This window comes from Pezoporus flaviventris, unplaced genomic scaffold (genome assembly GCF_033815535.1).
Source record: "Pezoporus flaviventris isolate CSIRO_AGI_PZ_B2104156 unplaced genomic scaffold, CSIRO_AGI_Pfla_v1 ptg000025l, whole genome shotgun sequence".
NCBI lineage: Eukaryota > Metazoa > Chordata > Aves > Psittaciformes > Psittacidae > Pezoporus > Pezoporus flaviventris.
Genome location: NW_026892573.1, coordinates 11829418 through 11848221, shown reverse-complemented (window position 1 = coordinate 11848221; position 18804 = coordinate 11829418). Strand labels below are relative to the sequence as shown.

Sequence of the window (18804 nt, the reverse complement as noted above, 5' to 3'; positions counted from 1 at the left end):
GCTATTCCCCTCTCAGAAGGTAAATTTGCATTTCCAAAGCTGCAAACAAATATTTACAATAGTGGCAATGTTATTAGGCAGTGATTAAAAAACATTCTGTCTTGAAGCTGGTATAGATTGGTGAAAATTTTGATGCTTTCTGAACATTTAAGAGTATTTGAATCTCAGATTCTCAGATAATTGTGCTTTAAACTTGTTTTAGTGAATTTGAGTGATAATAAATATACATTACAGATACTTAATAGAATTTCTGAAGCCATGAAGTTATGATAACTAAATATCACCAATATTTTTTTTTTTTTTTTACTATTTATTGCAGGTCTGGTTTGCATGAAGTCAAGTACTTCAGTGGTCGAACTTGTTATGCTACTTTGTTCACAGGTAAGACATTCTCTGGCTTTAATTGTATTACTTTCTTTGCATAGCGCTGGATTACTGCCCGGCTAAGAACTGTATCATGCTGTTTGTTTCATTCTTCCATTTCAGTATAAGAAGATACAAATTAATCTCTTCTGGTAGCATATAAAGTCTAGATTTTTTTCTTTTTTTTCAAGTTCAATAGTTTCTCTGTATTCAAAGGGTATACAGTGTATATTTGCATTTGTTTTACAAAAGTGTGTGGATGCACATTATGCATTTTTTCTGGCCACAAACTCTCTTTCAAGCCAATTCTTATTTAGAATACATAAATAGGATACTATTGTCATAATTTTATGTTGAAATCTGTCTTTGAATAAGTAATTTTTTAAAACCTCTCTTTGAGATGACTATTACTTTTGATATACATGATATAATTTACTGGATATTTTATGTAGCTGTCAGTATATAAAAAGCAGAAGAACATGGTTTAGGTTGTCCTCAAGAACAAGCAGAAGCAGAGTATTTTCATTTTAAAAATGTTGTGGTTAATTGTTGTTTTTTTTTTAGTGAAGCAGTAATTGGTTTCTCAGAAATCTGAATAAATTAACATTTTTGATTGCTTTCACAAGTGAAAAATTCAAAACTAAAATACCTCATCATACTGTTTGGATTGCTTATATCTCAATTTTAATGTTATTTGCTTTGACAGAAGTGTTATTGTGTTATTGGTTAATTTCATATATATATATATATATATATATTTTTTTTTTTTTTTTCTCTACTTTAAACTGCCAGTACTATCAGCAAACATTTTAGAATTTTCTTGCTTTGTAAATATAAGAAAAAAATGATGGCCTAAAACATCCAAATAACTTCACAAGTTTTTATATTTTTCTAAAAACTTAATAACAGTGCTTAATTTGCCAAGTACCCCATAGATTTATAATACAAGTTAAATTCAAACCAAGATAGTATATAAAAATCCTGAGGTTAACTTGTTCTAGTATTATCAAGGGAAAGTACTTGTTTGTGTCTTTACGGCTGTACATTAAGAAAATGCACCAAAAATGTACTGAAAACAATTCCTAGGGATAATTGAAATTAAGATCTACTTTTGAGAAATGTGTCTAAAAATAATTAGCATTTATAACTGATTTTGGGGGAGGGGGCTCCAACTTACCTGCTGTTTGCCAGTCCATCGGTTGCATTTCTTAAAGCTTGTGTCATAAGGAAATCATTAAATCTTGTTTTTCTTTTTTTTCCTCTTCCCCCCCTTTTTTTTTTTTTCTTCCTCTTTTAGCCAGGCTAGATATTGGTTAGGGAAAAGTAAAAGAAAAATACATCCCTGGCAGGAATCCTCAGTGGGTTTTAAACTTCAAACTTGCTCCAGCAGGGTACTTGAAAAATTTGTTACCTCATGGTAAAGTCCTGAGTTCCAGGAAAATTCCAAAAGGTCCACTAAGACTTTTGAGCTCTGTCTTCATGTCATGCAACTTTTTTATTTCTTTCTCTTTTTTCTTTTCTTTTCTTTTCTTTTCTTTATTTCTTTTTTTTTGGCAGTTTTTGAAACATTTTCAGGAGAGAAAGAATAACTTACAGTCTTTTCTTCTCTAGCCTTTGGGTTTACTGCTGTTCTCAGGAATAAAGTGGAATGTAGCATTAAGGTCTAGTGTCTTTGATGGCCTCATCATCTAATCATAGGTTTAACATTACTCATTTGCTGGCTCCAGGAATTCCTGCCATTAAGGGCCCTAGAGATGAAACTTTGCCTCAAATATTGATTGAAAGGAAGAGAGAGAAATTTAAGCTCTGCGCAATGCTTTTTCTTTAGATATCCCAGTAAAGCTGTGTAACAAATGCAGCTAAATCAATTTGTTATTTTTATTACTATTACGCATGTTATTTATTATTTCAAAATATTTTACTATTTAAAAAACAAGATTAATTTTATACCTGAAATACTGTGAATAACCTGATAATTTTAAAGTTTTCAACATTTATTCATTCCCTTCAGCATTTGCTTGGGAGATCTATTTTCTGCCTACCCAATTACTCTGGGAAACTGCAAGCATATAGTTTGCATAGCCCATCTGATACTTCAGGGTTGTTTTCATGTCTTCTAAATAAAGAAGATTTTGTATCCTAATGTCCATCTATTACTAAGTACTTGAGAAGGTAATGCTGTGTTTGCTGATGTTCAATGTTTCTGCAGGAATTGATCAACAGGGGGCTGTAGGAGTGCAAATGGCATTCTCCCCTCACCTTCCGAACTACAAAAGTATTGCTTCTGTAAATTGCATCTCCACAGAATATTGCATTTATTCCTATAGGTGTACAAAATTGCAGGAGAAAAAAAAATCGTTCACATGGTAAAAATGTTTGTCAAAAGAATACAGAAGGTAAACACTATGAAAATACAAATACATAACATGACTAGAAGAGAATGGCAGACAAATACTGTAATCCACCCTATAGCTAACAGAATTTGGAATTTGGAGCTCTAGGAGATGTCATCTGCAGCAAATGAGGATAACTCATGTCTATAAAAAGAGAGATAGTGCTACCTCAGGTTTTCCATGTGATAGAGTAGTATGAACTTTAAAGACTATATAAAGTACTGTGTTTTTTTCAGTAATCCTAATGTAACTAGGGCTTTTCCTCCTAACATGGGGAAATCCTTCGAATTGAATGACATTTTACAGGTTATGTGGGGAAGTTTGAAATGTGTCATTCAAAAGATAGATGCCAATATTAAAAAACCTTTGAGAAGTACAATTTTGTTTGCACAGAACAAAGTAACTTTAGACATTGGAAAGGAAAGGGAAATGCAAAGTTTGTTTTCCTTTCATTTGCTACAGCAAATTAGGTGCTTTTATGCTCTTTATGTTGGAAATTCCATGTTAACAACTACAGATTAGCAAGGATGTCAGGATTTTTTTCTTATCTGAGCTCCTGAATAAAATCAACATTGCCAGCGGCTCACGTCCAAGGTATGGTCTAAATTTACATGAAATATCACATTACAAATGTCTGAAGGTACATGTCATGGATAATTCAGTTCATATGGCAGCTTTCTAGACTCTGAGGAATATGCAATCAAGCCTTTCCCCCAGAGGAATTTGGAGTTTCTGTGAAAAATACATTTTAAGTTTTAAAGGAACTCCTGTAGGGATAGTGCATCATTTGTTGGGTTTGGGGAAGAACAAAAAAGTTCTACTCTGTATTATCAGAATGTCTTTTGTACTGTAACTTGCTTCCCTTCACCAATTTTATTTTTTCCTAGTATCACCTACATAACTAGATTAAAATTGAGGTTAATTTGAAGGTTTTCTTTATTTCTTATATAAATGAAAAACATACATTCAAGTACTTGAAAGATTTTTTTTCTAGATAACTCATAGTATACATATAATGATTTTCACTTTTCGTAAAATAGGCATGTAGTGTATTTTAACATAAAATGGATGAAGATGGGGTGTTTGACAAGACCTGTGCTTGATTAGCTGGTCTTTGTTCCCTCAGCCTAGTTGAGCATGTCACAGCTGTGTTGCTGTTAAGAGTGGCAGATTTCTTCAATACACCGTGCAATTTAAAAAAAAGCCCCAAAACATTTATTTTTTTGCAGTGTAGTTCCTTCTTACATCAGATTTAGATTTCAATTGCTCTTTTTTTTACAATAGTTTCCAATTACTTCCAGATCTTTTACAATTTTTTCTCTTTGGGAGTACAGCTTCTGCAGAAACTGAATGATGTTATCCCAAAGGAGTTTTATCTCATTCTACTTGTATTTTTCTGTACCTTATCTATTAACAGGGGAAATTTATTTTCTTAAATAGGAAATTCTGTCTTAGTATTTAGAGTATTTTATTACTTGACCTCTTTAAAAATATAACTATTATAATGGATAAATGGTTATGTTCAGGAAAAAAAAATACTTTGTCATTTGTTGTTGTAGAATACATGTAGAATATTTGACAACTTTCAGGATTTGTAGTTTTCAATACGTCAGTTATTTTGTTGATTTCCTTTCTCCTGTGTTGGACGTTTGATCAAGATTATCATTCAGTAGCTTCCAAAGGAAATACCAAAATTCGAATGAAAATAGAATCATAGAATAGGGTTGGAAAGGACCTTAAGATCATCTAGTTCCAGCCCCCCTGCCATGGGCAGGGACACCTCACGCTAAACCATGTCATCCAAGGCTCTGTCCAACCCGGCCTTGAACACCACCAGGGATGGAGCATTCACAACCTCCCTGGGCAATCCATTCCAGAGCCTCACCACCCTCACGGTAAAGAACTTCTTCCTTATATCCAATCTAAACTTCCCCTGTTTAAGTTTTAACCTGTTACCCCTTGTCCTGTCACTACAGTCCTTAATGAAGAGTCCCTTTCCAGCATCCCCATAGGCCCTCTTCAGGTACTGGAAGGCTGCTATGAGGTGTCCACTCAGCCTTCTCTTCTCCAGGCTGAACAGCCCCAACTTCCTCAGCCTGTCTTCATACGGGAGGTGCTCCAGTCGCCTGATCATCCTCGTGGCCCTCCTCTGGACTTGTTGCAACAGTTCCATGTCCTTTTTATGTTGAGGACACCAAAACTGCACACAGTACTCCAAGTGAGTTCTCACAAGAGTGTAGTAGAGGGGCAGGATCACTTCCTTCAACCTGCTTCTGAATCACTGTGTTGAGGAAGAAGATTTATTTTAGATTCTATCCCTTGTAAATAGGCTTTTATTGGAAAAAACTGCATGAGGAATGAGGAAAAGGGTGTACATACCCACAAAATACTTTACTTAAAACTGGCAATTTAAACCTCTTAGGAGATTCTTAAATAAATAATAACACAGAGTCCCTCTTATAATTAAGGTCTAAATAAAATCTATAAATTTTTTTATGAAAAATTGTAGAATTTAAAAGTATGTTAAATAAAGCAAACTATACCAAGAGGATATCCGTAACTTGACAAACTCCAGTATGTAATTAATGGCTAAACTGCACTTCAGCTAAGCCTTTCAAATGTTAGCTAGCAGTGTGAGCTTCATAAATGAGCTGTGTCTGTTCACATTGTCTTATCTGTTAACCTGGAAACTTAGAAACTCTTTGGGCTGAATCTAGTCTGTCTCTCCATATCACAAGCAGCCATTCAGTACATACTTAATCAGAAAAGATCTGTGAAGGTTCTGTTCCCATGCAGCACAGTCCATAAAACACTTCCCAGCGGTTTGATGTGTAAGCCATAGCAGTTGTATACCACTATATATACTATAGCAATCAGAACTATAAATTGGCAAAATGGGGCAGAAGGCAGGAAAGGGAAAGGTGAATGAGTGCATTGCCTCTTGTCCTAAGCAGCAAGAAAAAATTTGAAACAGTATCAAGAAATTAACCTCACTCCAAGGGGAAGAGGGAAAACAAACAAAGAAACAATGTGCCTTGCCAATGCAAATTTGAATGAAATTCTCACTGAGGAAATGTGGTGATAGGCTCTGAGAATACAGGAAGACCCATCGACCAGGCACTGGAGAAATTTCAGTATGCACTAGCACATGTAAATGTGCATTTTGCCTCGAAGTGTGCAATAGCTATTGGGCTTCAGAAACTGGCAGCTGCCCAACATAGAAACCAAACAGAAAAAGAAAACTTTTTCTGGTCCCTACAGCTGACCAGAAACAGCCCTGAAATGTGTGATTCATATAATAGAAACACAATCCATGCTTCTTGATACTAAACATACTCTATTCAAGGCTTTCTAGAAAAGTTTTAAGTAATAATAATCCAGATCTGCTATACAGTACCTTTTGATCAAGCACAATCATTACATCTTAAAGATCTTAAGTTAGCTCTGTTTCTGTACTATGCTATTTGTATGACTATTTTACTTTTTAATTTTATGCATTATTAAAAACCTTCTAATTTTCATTATAGATTTATTTGAAATAATTTTGTATCTGTTTACTATTGTTGCCAGTATTAGATTAAACTTTAATTGTGCCTATTAGTACTTATTTTTTTCCCTCCAGAGGTATTCCTGTAGTTCTTGTATTCCTAAACTTTTGTTTGATAAGGGATAGCACTTGCATAGTGACTCTGATAGCAGCACACTAACAGGAGTGTTTACTATTTGTCTTTTTGACACCAACTGTGGTAGGAAGGCTGAAGACAAGTTAAATAATGGATGTTTCTCTTAAATCTAAAGAATAATGAACCTGGGGCTTAATCTGTTTAGGAAGTTAGTCTGATGTAACTTCAATGGTGAAATTGAGGTTGGTTATGCAAATTCCTATGCAGGTATAATTTTTAATCTTTCTTTTTCCTCTGAAACAAGTTGAATGTTTTACCTTTGGCCGTTTTTTCCAGTTTGTCCTCTTGGATTATGCACTGTCTCTGTGCAACTAGAAGGAGATGCATATCATATCACTGCAAAAGTCTGAATTCAAATTTTTATAGAAGGGAAGGACACATAGAAACACACGTGAAAGCATACAGAAACTCATTGTTTTGATAATCTGTTTTTCCAGCATTTCTTGAAAATATTTAGCTTAACAAAGTTCTGGATCTGCTACAGTGCTGCTGTCCTGCAACTTTTGTATCAGTGCTGATATTCATAAGACTAACTCACAAGCACATCTGAAAACTGTTCAGACATTTGTTTCCTGGTTTAGTAGGTTAACCTGGTCAAGACCATAGTTCAAAAGTCATCAGAGATTCTCAAAGAGCTCAGGATTGCAGATCTGGGAGCACAGAGGAGAAGAGAGAAAACACCACTCATGTTTTCATGGCAGCAATCTGTAAATTCAGATCTCTGCATCTAATGGAATCATACTCTTAGGATGTAGTTCAGATGATCAGCTTGGTCTTCTCTCTGGCCCAGATCACATTAGCAGAGGTATCATATTTTCTCTATGTCTAGCTCCATATTCTTGCTTGCGCCCTTTCACCAATACGTGTGATGATGGAAACAGCCACATCAAAATAAGAAGTAACTCTAGATAAAACAGTAATTTTTGATAGATCACACTTTTAGAATAGCCATGAAAGCAGTAGCTTGTAGCAGGTGACAGGTAGGATGTCTGGGTCTGTAGGAAAGAAAGGCTGGCTCTGTGGAAGTCAAGAAAAAAGAAAACAATTTTGGCATTTGATGGAGACAAAGAATAAAAAAAAAAAGTGCATGGATTGACATACCCTGGACAAAGTGCTAGAAAGGTGTATGAAATCATCGGTCATGTAGCTCCAGACTGAAGTTTTGTACCTTCTCCTTTTACCACAGGCTCAAATTTAATTTCAATAAATATAGTCTTTGTAGCTGAAGGTAGTACTTTCTCTAATATTGTCATCCTGTTTGAACTATGTAAAGGTCCAACAAGAGAGAAACAACATTTCTACTGTGTCCTTATCCATCATCATATATGGTACAAATAACTCACACGTGTAGTTATGTTCTGATGTTGATTTGGGGATCTTCACAATCCAGAACATGGCCTATACACAAAATAAGTTGTTACACACAGTTAGTGTAATTTACAAAAGCAGAAATGAATTCCAGTACAAGGGGAAGTGGAAAACTTTTTCATATATATATTTTTTTTTTCTTTTTTTTTTTACAGGTGAGGGTGGATGTATTTTGTTGTTTGGTTATTTTTGCCTGGTGTCTCCACTTGCTTCATAGAATTCTGGAAATTTTCCAGAAGATGATCATTTTGCATTATCTTTTTTTTACACTAAAGGGTTGTCAGAAAATTTTTTTGCATTGATTCCTTGTCCATGTGTGGAATGTCTTCCAGACCAATCTCAGTCTTCCCATCTCTTGGCCATCTGCTTCTGATAATCTAACTTTCAGATGGAAATCATCAGTGTATTCTTTCCTACTTGTTGGACAATTGTACTTCATTGATTTTTCTGTGAGATATCCTTCCAGATCCCTGTACACTCAGAGACCTACTTCTGTGGTTTGCCTTTAGTAATAAGCAGGATCTCTTCTTCAATATCTTACTTACACCATAGTCATAATGGAACTTCTGGTCTCTTGTCTGTCCTTGTCAGAGTATTTTTGTCAAAAAAGTGCTTTTATTACACATCTGTGAGATGCTGACCTGTACCTCTTCTAGAGTCATGGCAAAAGAGGCAGGATCAAAAAACTGTAAGAATTACTTTCTCCATGTCCTGATATGTCAAGGTGTCTTCCTCTGACTGCTCTACAATTGAGTTGCCCACAACTGAGAAGGATCTTAGATCAGAGGAAAACACCTAGAAAGTCAGAAGGAGTCAGTTGTTATTTCTTAAAGGGCTGAGAAACAGTGCAAAAGCTCATTATTGGAGGCTATCATTATTAACAAATATAGTTTCGAGGGGGTTTACTATATGTGTAATGGAGACAATGTGAGGAGTAGTTTTCTGTACATCAGGAAGTCTTCTCTTTAATGGTGCATTTTGGAAGATGTTAAATTAGTTATTCACCTAAAACCTCAGAATTATAGGTTGTTGAGTAATAAGCAAATTAGCTTTTAGGATTAATACCCATGTGTAGCAACACGTGATGTTAATGATAGTTTTCGTGTCTCTTAAAAGGAAGAAGTATTTTTCCAGTAATGAAGTAAGCTCTAGAAGTTGTGGAGATGTGTGTATCTTCTAATGAATATCTTTTGTCTGTATTAGAAGATATACAAAATTCCTACAAGTTGATGAAGGTTAATATTCTAAAAAAATTTGGTCATTTCCCAGGTGTTGCTTGGATAATATAAAATATTTTGCAACTGTGGATTTTTTTTTTCCTCTTCTAAGATACCAATGAAATGTTCCTCTGGGAACATTTGACTTCACTTCCAAGATAAATTGAGCAATTATCACAGGTGATCACAAGGGCAAGTCAGAAAAACAGAGGAAAAATGACGCTTTACTCTTGTGAAAGTGAAATCTAAAACTTCCCACTACCTTTGCTGCATTGTTAAAGTCATAGTCACATAAATAGTGTTGTGAAAGTTTCATATTCTTTTCCTTTCTGTGATTTGGCCAGAAGCCCAGTGCATTTGAATGCTTGCAGTTTTGCCTTCCAGGAGGATGTCATCAGTCATTCTGCAGCTTCCTTACTGTGGGAAATAGCCACTATTAAAATGGATGACTGATCATAAAATCCTAAAAATTATCCCAAATTTCCTTTAAAGAGTAGACCAAAAATAATTTTATTTATCAACTATCAGCAGTAGTGAGATCAGGATAAAAGCAGCAGAATTTCAGTTCTTAGCTCTGATTCTCATTCCAACAAATAATGGAAGCTTTTAAGACTCCAATATCTTCAGATAAATTCTTCTAGGAATGGTAGGGACAGTCTTAAAAGCTGCATAATCTCAAAAATTTATGAGTAATTTACTCAAAAATTTATGAGACTGTATCTTGAAATCAGTTGAGTTTTCTGGTTTTACCTACTTTTAGTTGACATAGTTTTTTGCCATAAAAATATTTCCTTCAATCTTGTAACATTTCCTTTGAATCTTTCCCTTAAGTAAAGCAAGCTCTTACTGATTTTAGAAGGTAACTTCACAACATGGAGTTCAAACCCAAGCTAAATTACATGCATGTTGTGAATTGCAAACACATTTTAATAAAATTTCCTCTTCCTCCTCCTGATCAAAGGTAGCCCCTGTTCAGCTCTGTACAAGACTTTTCTCAAAACATATTCAAGTCTAGAAAGAGTGTCAATGTAATAGAGTATCATTTGTATCAGGAAGCTATGATTAAAATAGAGTGATTGAAGACTGAGTTATCAACTGAGTTATTAATATCTTAGACTAGACCATTTGATAAATATTCAATATGACAAAAGGAAAAAGAATGACTTGGATTAGTTTAAGACATAGGTTCCTGTCTATTCAGTAACTGCAGTTTGATGAGAAACTAGTAATTTGACAGTTTTAGACTTCCTTGCAGAAAGTAGAAAGGGTAAGAACTTCCGAAAACTCTGAAAATCACTATTCCTTTTTTTTTTAATAAGGATTTTATGTCAAATTTATTAATTTTTAATATTATTGTAAGATACTTTAACAGAAATTTTCTAATCATCATGAATAAAAAATTAAAAAATTATTGTATGCCAAAATTGGCTTGGAAAGAAATATAATATAAAGGAAAGCTTTTAGCATGCCAAGCCTAGTTGTTCCTTCTTTGCTCTTTCACTATTATATTCTACCCGTGCAAATTTTCAGGTATCAATTTAATGCCTTGTTAGATTTGTTAATGCATTATTTCTCTCTGACACACACACACACCCCTTTTTTTTTTCTTTTTTTGGTAGGCTTTGGGTTGATTTTTTTGTTTGTTTGGGTTGTTGTTTTTTTTTTTAGTGTAGCAGGGATTGGAGAATTTTAAAGAAATAGGACTAGGAAAATACACTCAAATTGTAAGAGTAAAAATTGTAAGAATAGCAGAGAGTAGGAAAGAAAAAAAAAGCAATTGAATATCTACTGTGTTACCGCTTATTATTTAGTTTTTTTAGCCTTTTACTCTCATCCCACTTCTATTCATCTCCTGTCTTCTTCTGCATGGACATTTTCATAAAGGATTCAGTCTAACTTTCTGTCAGAGAATGTGTGCAGATGCTTTCTGGTTGCAGTGATGCTTTTCAACCAATGAAAGAATAGAGGTGGAGGGAGGCCAAGTTAAGGGGGAACAAGGAGGTGGCATTTGCCAGTAGCCTAATAATTTAGCACATTTTTGATGTCTTTAATAGAAGTTTGCATAATTTTAGAACAAAACCATACTGCACAGTAATTGCCTATCTAAAATTATGTCTGTTTATTGTGTATAAAGACAATTTTTTTTATTTGTTGCAACACGAGTAAAGTTAAAGTAGAATTTGCTATCTTCATCATGGTTTTAGTACAAAACATTTGTGTCATCGTTCTTGAACACCATCTCTATTAGTCTCTAAATATGCCTCTATTTCTGAGTCTTCTACACCCTACCTAGTTCTAAGAGCTGCACTGTAATTGTCGTCCCCCCCTGCTCTATCAAACAGTAGCCCCTGTTTGATACACAAGAATTACTTCTTGTGTAGAAGAAATTCTGTGGTACGCAATTTTGTCAAAGTCTTCCATCACTTCAGCATGTAATTGGCATCAGCATTTTGGGGCACAGAAAAATCTCCCAGCTCTTGTTTTAAGGCTCAGAAGATTCGAGATATGAACTACACCAAACCACTTGAAATATGGTGTAGTCATTCAAGCACTTAAGTGCTAATAATCACATGTCTGTGCTACGATTCTACTTGCCTACAGCATAAATTTTCCAACCACTGTCACTGCATCCGTTATGTTTGGTGTTTATCTTTCTGCTTTTTGTATCTTGATGGCGAGAAAGGTTTTCTGTGGAATCTAAGATAATATAAGTGCTGTACAGTCTTTGAGCATGTAACTCCACCTCTTAATCTTTTTCTTAAAGTATATGCAGTAATCTGAATGGCCATTGCAAAGGCAACTAATGCTGGCATTTCTATGTATTTCCATTTATTATTTGGGTCTTCTAAAAAGAAACTGGGAAAAATTTGTCTCTTCACAAGTACAGCTCATATCTCAGGATCATGAATCTGTTATACTAAACTATGCCTTAAACTTGGACGAAATTGTAGTAGTAATAATTATCCGCTTGTTTGTGGATTAATGGGGAGTTAGGAATTTCTAGTGAATTTTGTAGTAGTCAGTTTCTAGTGAAGCAATGCATGAACCATGAATATTGGTTTCTTTCTGGTTCTGCTTCGTGATGTTTTCCACTAGTTTTTCATAGATAGTTGGGCAGTTTTCACACATTTTTATAATGGATAATTACTTTTGATATATTAATGAGATTTTCCATCAACAAGAGATTTGTTTGCTTCCACATAGGTATCTAATGGCTTTTTAAGTACATTAAGATATCTCACCTAAAATCCAGTAGCCATTTTGAATTTCCTGCAGTATCTATCTGAGATATTTGTGCTGAGCAGGAAGATATGACAAAAGACTTGCAAGAATCTTCTGGTCTTTTGCAGACACAGGTAGATGCACTGTCTCTCTTTAAAAAATTAGTTAGCATGCTTTCTTCTAGCTGTTAGGAAGCTTTTTTTTTTATCTTCTCTGTTTTCAACTTTTTTCCTGAATTACAGTCGCACCATTTCTGCTTTCCTGATTGCAAAAGTCGCAGCAGCTGTGGTGCTGAAAAGTATCTCAAAAGAAAACATTAATGGGGGGTTTATAGAGTACCTTAAAAGGCTCTGATTAAAGAAAAAAAAAGAAAAAAAAAATCTACACAGCAAATACTACCTCTATCCAAGGATACTGTTTCTTAAAATGGCACAGTATCTATGTATATACAATTGAATCCTGTCCTTCTTAGTTTCTCAGAGTGACATTGTACTATATCAAGGTGATTCAGTTGCTTCAAAAATTAGATCATTAGGTTTGTTTCAATTACTGGATTTGGAAAAGAACAAAATCAACAGCACTGAAGAAAGGACCTGCTTTTTAGAGCACAAGCTAAAGGCTCAAGTACTGATACTCCATCTTCACTAAGTAGAATTTACCTGCTCAGTAATGGATTAAAAGTATGCTTATTATTTGGGTATTCTAGTATCTGTATTTTAGTAACTTGCCTCTTATGAAACCAGACATGACTACAAGATTATTGTTGGCGGGGGGGGGGGTGTTAAGATGCATGACTTGGTCAAATCTGTGTGTTTTCATAGGATCAGTAAGAAGCACCTTGCTGATTAATGACACTTTTCCACAACTATTCTTTGAGAAAATTTGCCTATCTGTGCAAAGTTGTCATTTTTTTTTGTCTTTTTTTTTTTTCCATATTAAGAAACAAGTATTGGAAATTTCTGTCTGATTTTTCATTCCTGGAAAAAAAAAATTAATGTAAAGCAGAATAGTTCTGTAACTGTAACTTTCTCTGCTTATTCTTGTTTATAAAATGAAGTCTCAGACTAGAAAAATTCTCTCTGAACTGTAATCCAGCTAGTATATTTTGATATTTATTTGTGTATGATGAAAAGGAAATATTTATTACTCTTGAAGAATTTTTTCAATAAATTATCCCTAAGAAAGGAAACTTTACTTGCTAGAGAGATTTATTAATCTTTCATCTCAAGTATCCAAAGTCTGTTGGTGTGATAGAGGCAGTGATTTGTATGTTTATGATGTATTGAGGATTTTCTCTTTAACTTCATGGTATATGAAATAAAAGAAATATTTTAATATCTATTAAGTGGCTTAAATAAATTTCAAAATTTATCTTGGAAATCCATGCTAATGGTAAACGAATTTTAAAAAGTCATTTTGTTATTAGCAACTGGTTTTGTTTTCACTTATAACAGGGAAGAAATAAAGATTGAACTCAAGGGGGGGTGATTGGTACACAGATTATTGCCTGCTTTATATGACAAAATATACAAGATGTAACAGTGACGCAATGTGAAGAAACTGCTGCTGCTGTACTTTCTTGATGTGTTCATTGGCCTACTGTGTGAATTGGAGTAACAAGATGTGTTTTCATATTCTCTAGACAATGAAACTAAAGCTTGCTTATGGGTAAAACAGGGAACAAGACCATCTAAAATTTATTTGAAAATGAATAGAAATGATTGGTTTGGGGTTTTTTAGGCATTACATTAAGAAGTTCAGCCTAAGTTCAAGCTCCTTAGGGAAGTTATCAGGGTCAGCATCAGAAATGTTGTTTAAAATCCTTGGGTTTTGATCATGTTATATTTTGTCTTCTTAGGAATGGCAAAATTCTATTCAGAAGAATGCAGGACTTGCATTTATTGAGCTGATCAATGAAGGAAGGTAATTAATTTTAAACCTTTTGAGCAAGTATTTTTGCATTTATCCCATTGGGTGATAAAACTTCCTCACCATCTGTTCCAAAAAGATTGTGAAGAAGCCATTTTAATTAAGAGGCTTATTGTATAGTTACTTTATATAGTAAATATTTAATTTGCAAATGTGTAAATGCAGAAAATTTTGTTTATTGACAAAAGGAAATATTGCTCCCATGAACTGTATATAGGCTTGGGTTTATTTGAGAATTGAACCACCATTTTTCCAGAGCAGCAAGGTTGTTTTACCCACACAGTCCGGGGAGCCCAATCTGTAAACCCATCTGCTGCTCCATCTGTTTTAGAAGCACCACGTTCATTGTACAGATGCACTTCTTTATTCTATCATTTAATGAAAAATTATTTTATCTGAAATTTCTGGTCCAGTTTGAGTCCTGGAAAACGCACAGGATATTATAAGAGCTGCTTTGCTTTGCAAATTGCTAAGATACTTTATTATTAATCCTTAACTAATTTTAATGTTGTATCTATCTTCTACTCTGTGCAAGGTTTGTTGGTACTCCCAGCCAGCAAGCTGAGCAGCCAGGGGGGACTCTTTGGGCTTCCTGGTAGTGGAATGCCACAGACAAGCAGAGCTGCTTGTGTAATGTGTGTGACTCGTATTGGCTAGTACATTAAAACCATTTGAATCTAGATGTCTTCATATGTGCAGCTGAAAAAAGAAAAATACATATAAGCCTGTTGAAGACCTGTTGTCATTTTATATGTGATTTCTTTTTTTCACCAGTGGTACATCATCACCAAAGTATCAAATCTTTTCTTTATTATGGGATATTTTTTGTCTGCCTGATATTTCAGTGGTTAAATCATGTATTTATTTAAAATGAAGTTTAGAAAACATCAGAGTATAGGAATATAGGAATATGAGTATCTGAAGAACAGGGGCATGTAGCTTATTACCAAATTTTTGGTTGCTATACATTCTCATTATATTCCCTGTGCACACTGGAGTTAAAGTGCAGTGTAGCAATGTGAAATGTATAGGGGTTACCTGAGTAGATCATTTGCTGCACATTATACAATAAATATTACCTGGCAATAGACTGAATAATAATAGAAAGCTTATAGCTTTTATTCCCAGATAGCAATATACAATCCCATTCTGACCTTTTTTTATTTTCTAAACCAGGCTAGTAAGGTCAGGTATGATTACAAACTCACTATTAATAAAATGCTCATTCTGAACAAATCCTGTATCTGCATATTTTTAGCAGTCAGATATTAATATATCTACTCTCTTCTAACAATAACTTTTCAAACAAAGTAATATTTCAGAACTGCTGCTTAAATCTGATCAAAGGAATGTCTAATCAAACTGCACTTAGACACATGTTCCTTCATATACTTCTATCAGAAAGATGTACAGAACAAGTGTGTACACATTGCTAGAGTACTTTTCTCTGCAATCAGCCCATTTGTTTTTAATTTACCCTTTTGGGTATAAAGATAATCCTTTCACTGGAAATTATTATAAATATTTATTCTACTTAATAGCTAAAATTGTGAATGCAATTCATCAATCATAGCTAGAGAATGCAATTGTGCAGTTGTCAACAATTAACAGGACATAAACAGTTGATGAATGTGCAGCGGAATTAAAGTGCTCCCCAGGATAACCTGAAATTATAAACTGAATCATTTAAAGGAATCTAACAAAGGGGTTTTATAATTAAAACAAAGCAGGGTTAATGAGTTGTAAAATTGCATATAATCGCTGTGCTATAATGAATGAATTTTAAATTATTAAAAGCAAAATGAAGACTAAGAATATTTTGAAGGACTTTCTGGCTAAGAGTTTGAGAGACCTAGGTAATAAATCAACTGTTTTGTGAAAGCTTTTTTTTTTTTTTTTTTTTGAGTGTGGAGGAAAAGGTTTAGGTGCAATGCAGAGGAAAAGAGTTTTTAATATGTTCATGCAGAAGTCTATCTGGTTTAATACATGGACACTAAAAGGTGATTTTCTGATTACTTAACTTTTGTTGTTTCGCCTTTAAATAATTCAAGTGCCTTTCTAATCTTTAACTTCATTAGAAATGTTCTCAAATAAAATATTTCAGTTTAATTGTACTTAAAAAAATATATACATTCCTGCCACTGTAATAAATTGCATTTTAATTTTAAACCAATTTATTAACTGTGCTTATTTTCATGTTTTTTTGTTTGTTTTAGATAATGTTTTCTTAGGAATGTCTGAATGACACATTTGTAGAGTTCACCATACAAACACTCTGATGAAGCTTTCTAAAAGTAGGAAGTGTTACAATAGGTTTTCATATAAAAAGAGTATCTGCCTCTAGATTTAAATACTTTCAAGGGAAACATATGCAAAAATATTTAATTTGTAATTGTAGAATAACACTATAATATACCTGAAAAATTTAGAGACACCCTTGCTGTGATCTTGAAGTTTATGATTTTTAATCACTCATGCTATGAATATGTGATGTTGAGGTTATCACACATGTCAAGAGCTTTACTGATAGAAGCTTAATTAAGGATTACAGATTTACATTTGGGTATACATGTAAGTAGACTTCTTATTTAAGAGCTGGATGCATCTAACATGTTGGCTGTAAAAGGAGACATGAAAAGAGTTCTCCAGGAATGATGTGGGAGGGAGATTATAACCCACATTTAAGTGGAGTGGTGATGGATAAGGTCAAAAGAAAAGGGTGTAGGGTAACAGGAACAACAGATAAAGATGACAGCACCCATCTCAAGTAAGTATGTACACAAATGCATACACCATTTGAAGCATACATTTCATTTAGAATCATAGAATCGTTAGAGTTGGAAAGGACCTTAAGACCATCTAGTTCCAACCCCCCTGCCATGGGCAGGGACACCTCACAATAAACCATGTCACCCAAGGCTCTGTCCAACCTGGCCTTGAGCACCGCCAGGGATGGAGCATTCACAACCTCCCTGGGCAACCCATTCCAGTGCCTCACCACCCTTGCAGTAAAGAATTTCTTCCTTATATCCAAACGTGCCATGTTTAAGTTTTAACCCCATTACCCCTTGTCCTGTCACTGCAGTCCCTAATGACGAGTCCCTTCCTAGCATCCTTATAGGCCCCCTTCAGATACTGGAAGGCTGCTATGAGGTCTCCACGCAGCATTCTCTTCTCCAGGCTGAGCAGCCCCAACTTCCTCAGCCTGTCTTCATATGGGAGGTGCTCCAGTCCCCTGATCATCCTCGGGGCCCTTCTCTGGACTTGTTCCAACAGTTCCATGTCCTTCTTATGTTGAAGACACCAGAACTGCACATAATACTCCAAGTAAGGTCTCACGAGAGTAGAGGGGCAGGATCACCTCCTTCAACCTGCTGGTCACGCTCCTTTTGATGCAGCCCAGCATACGGTTGGCTTTCTGGCCTGTGAGTACACACTGCCTGCTCATGTTCATTTTCTCATCGACCAACACCCCCAAGTCCTTCTCCACAGGGCTGCTCTGAATCTCTTCTCTGCCCACCCTGTAGCTGTGCCTGGGATTGCTCCGACCCAGGTGTAGGACCTTGCACTTGTCATGGTTAAACTTCATAAGGTTGGCATCAGCCCACCTCACAAGTGTGTCAAGGTCCCTCTGGATGGCATTCCTTCCCTCCAGGGTATCAACCGAACCACACAGCTTGGTGCCATCGGCAAACTTGCTGAGGGCACACTCAATCCCACTGTCCATGTCACCAACAAAGATGTTGAACAAGATCGATCCCAACACTGATCCCTGAGGGACACCACTCATTACTGGTTGTAGCAATGAAACTAGCAGTCGGAATTATTCCACATGCTATCACAAAACTATGACATCACTGGAATGAATGAGATTTAGTGCAACAGCCTGCACTACCTGACAGAAGTGCTGCAATGGTCAGATATAAGTTCCTCAGGAAAGACAGGCAGAGAAGTCTTTTCCTCTGGAGGTATTCAAGACCTGTCTGGACACGTTCCTTAGTAATGTGTTTTCAGTGACCCTGCTTGGGCAGGGAGTTTGGACTAGATGATTGCCAGTGGTCCCTTCCAACCTCAACCATTCTGTGATTATGTTGCATTCTCTGTGAAGAATTAGCTCAGTTGTGTGGAGCTCCTCAGTGGGATGGCTGACAGTCTGGTTGATAACTTGCAGGACAGGATGAGCATCCAGTAAGGGTAATAGCATAGTAAGGGTTTCTTACAGACCACTTATTCAGTGTGTCTGTCAGGGGCAGTGGCCTGTTGCCAAATGGGATGAATGATTTAGTGACAGGTAAGCTCAATGCCTTATTTGCCTCAGTCTTCACCAAGGTTTCTCAAGGCTCTCTATTTAGTGAAAAGGTTCAAGGAGAGCAAATAGCAGTGGATGAAGATTGAGTCAAGAATTCCTTGAGATCTGTAATACTGATGGACTGCATCTGATGGTAGGGAAAGTGCTCACAAGCTGTTTACTATTATCTCTGAAAGGTCAAGGACACTGGTGCAAGTCGCAGGTGCCTTTAGAAAGAAAAATGTTGCATCCATCTTTAAACTTATTCACAAAAGCCAGAGAACTATAAACTGGTCAGCTTTTCTTCTGTCCTTTGGAAAACCATGTAGCAAGTCATTTAG

The 18804-nt window shown here is 35.3% G+C and overlaps 1 protein-coding gene across 8 annotated transcripts in view; it reads left to right on the top strand.

Annotated features, from left to right (window-relative positions):
* Window positions 1-18804, top strand: part of NBEA (neurobeachin) — a 506232-nt gene that overhangs the window by 238384 nt on the left and 249044 nt on the right. For all 8 annotated transcript variants that reach the window (XM_061457520.1, XM_061457513.1, XM_061457519.1 and 5 more), the window contains 2 exons: window positions 320-381; window positions 14105-14169. In XM_061457520.1, coding sequence (XP_061313504.1) covers window positions 320-381; window positions 14105-14169 — 127 coding nt within the window. The remainder of the gene's footprint in view (window positions 1-319; window positions 382-14104; window positions 14170-18804) is intronic.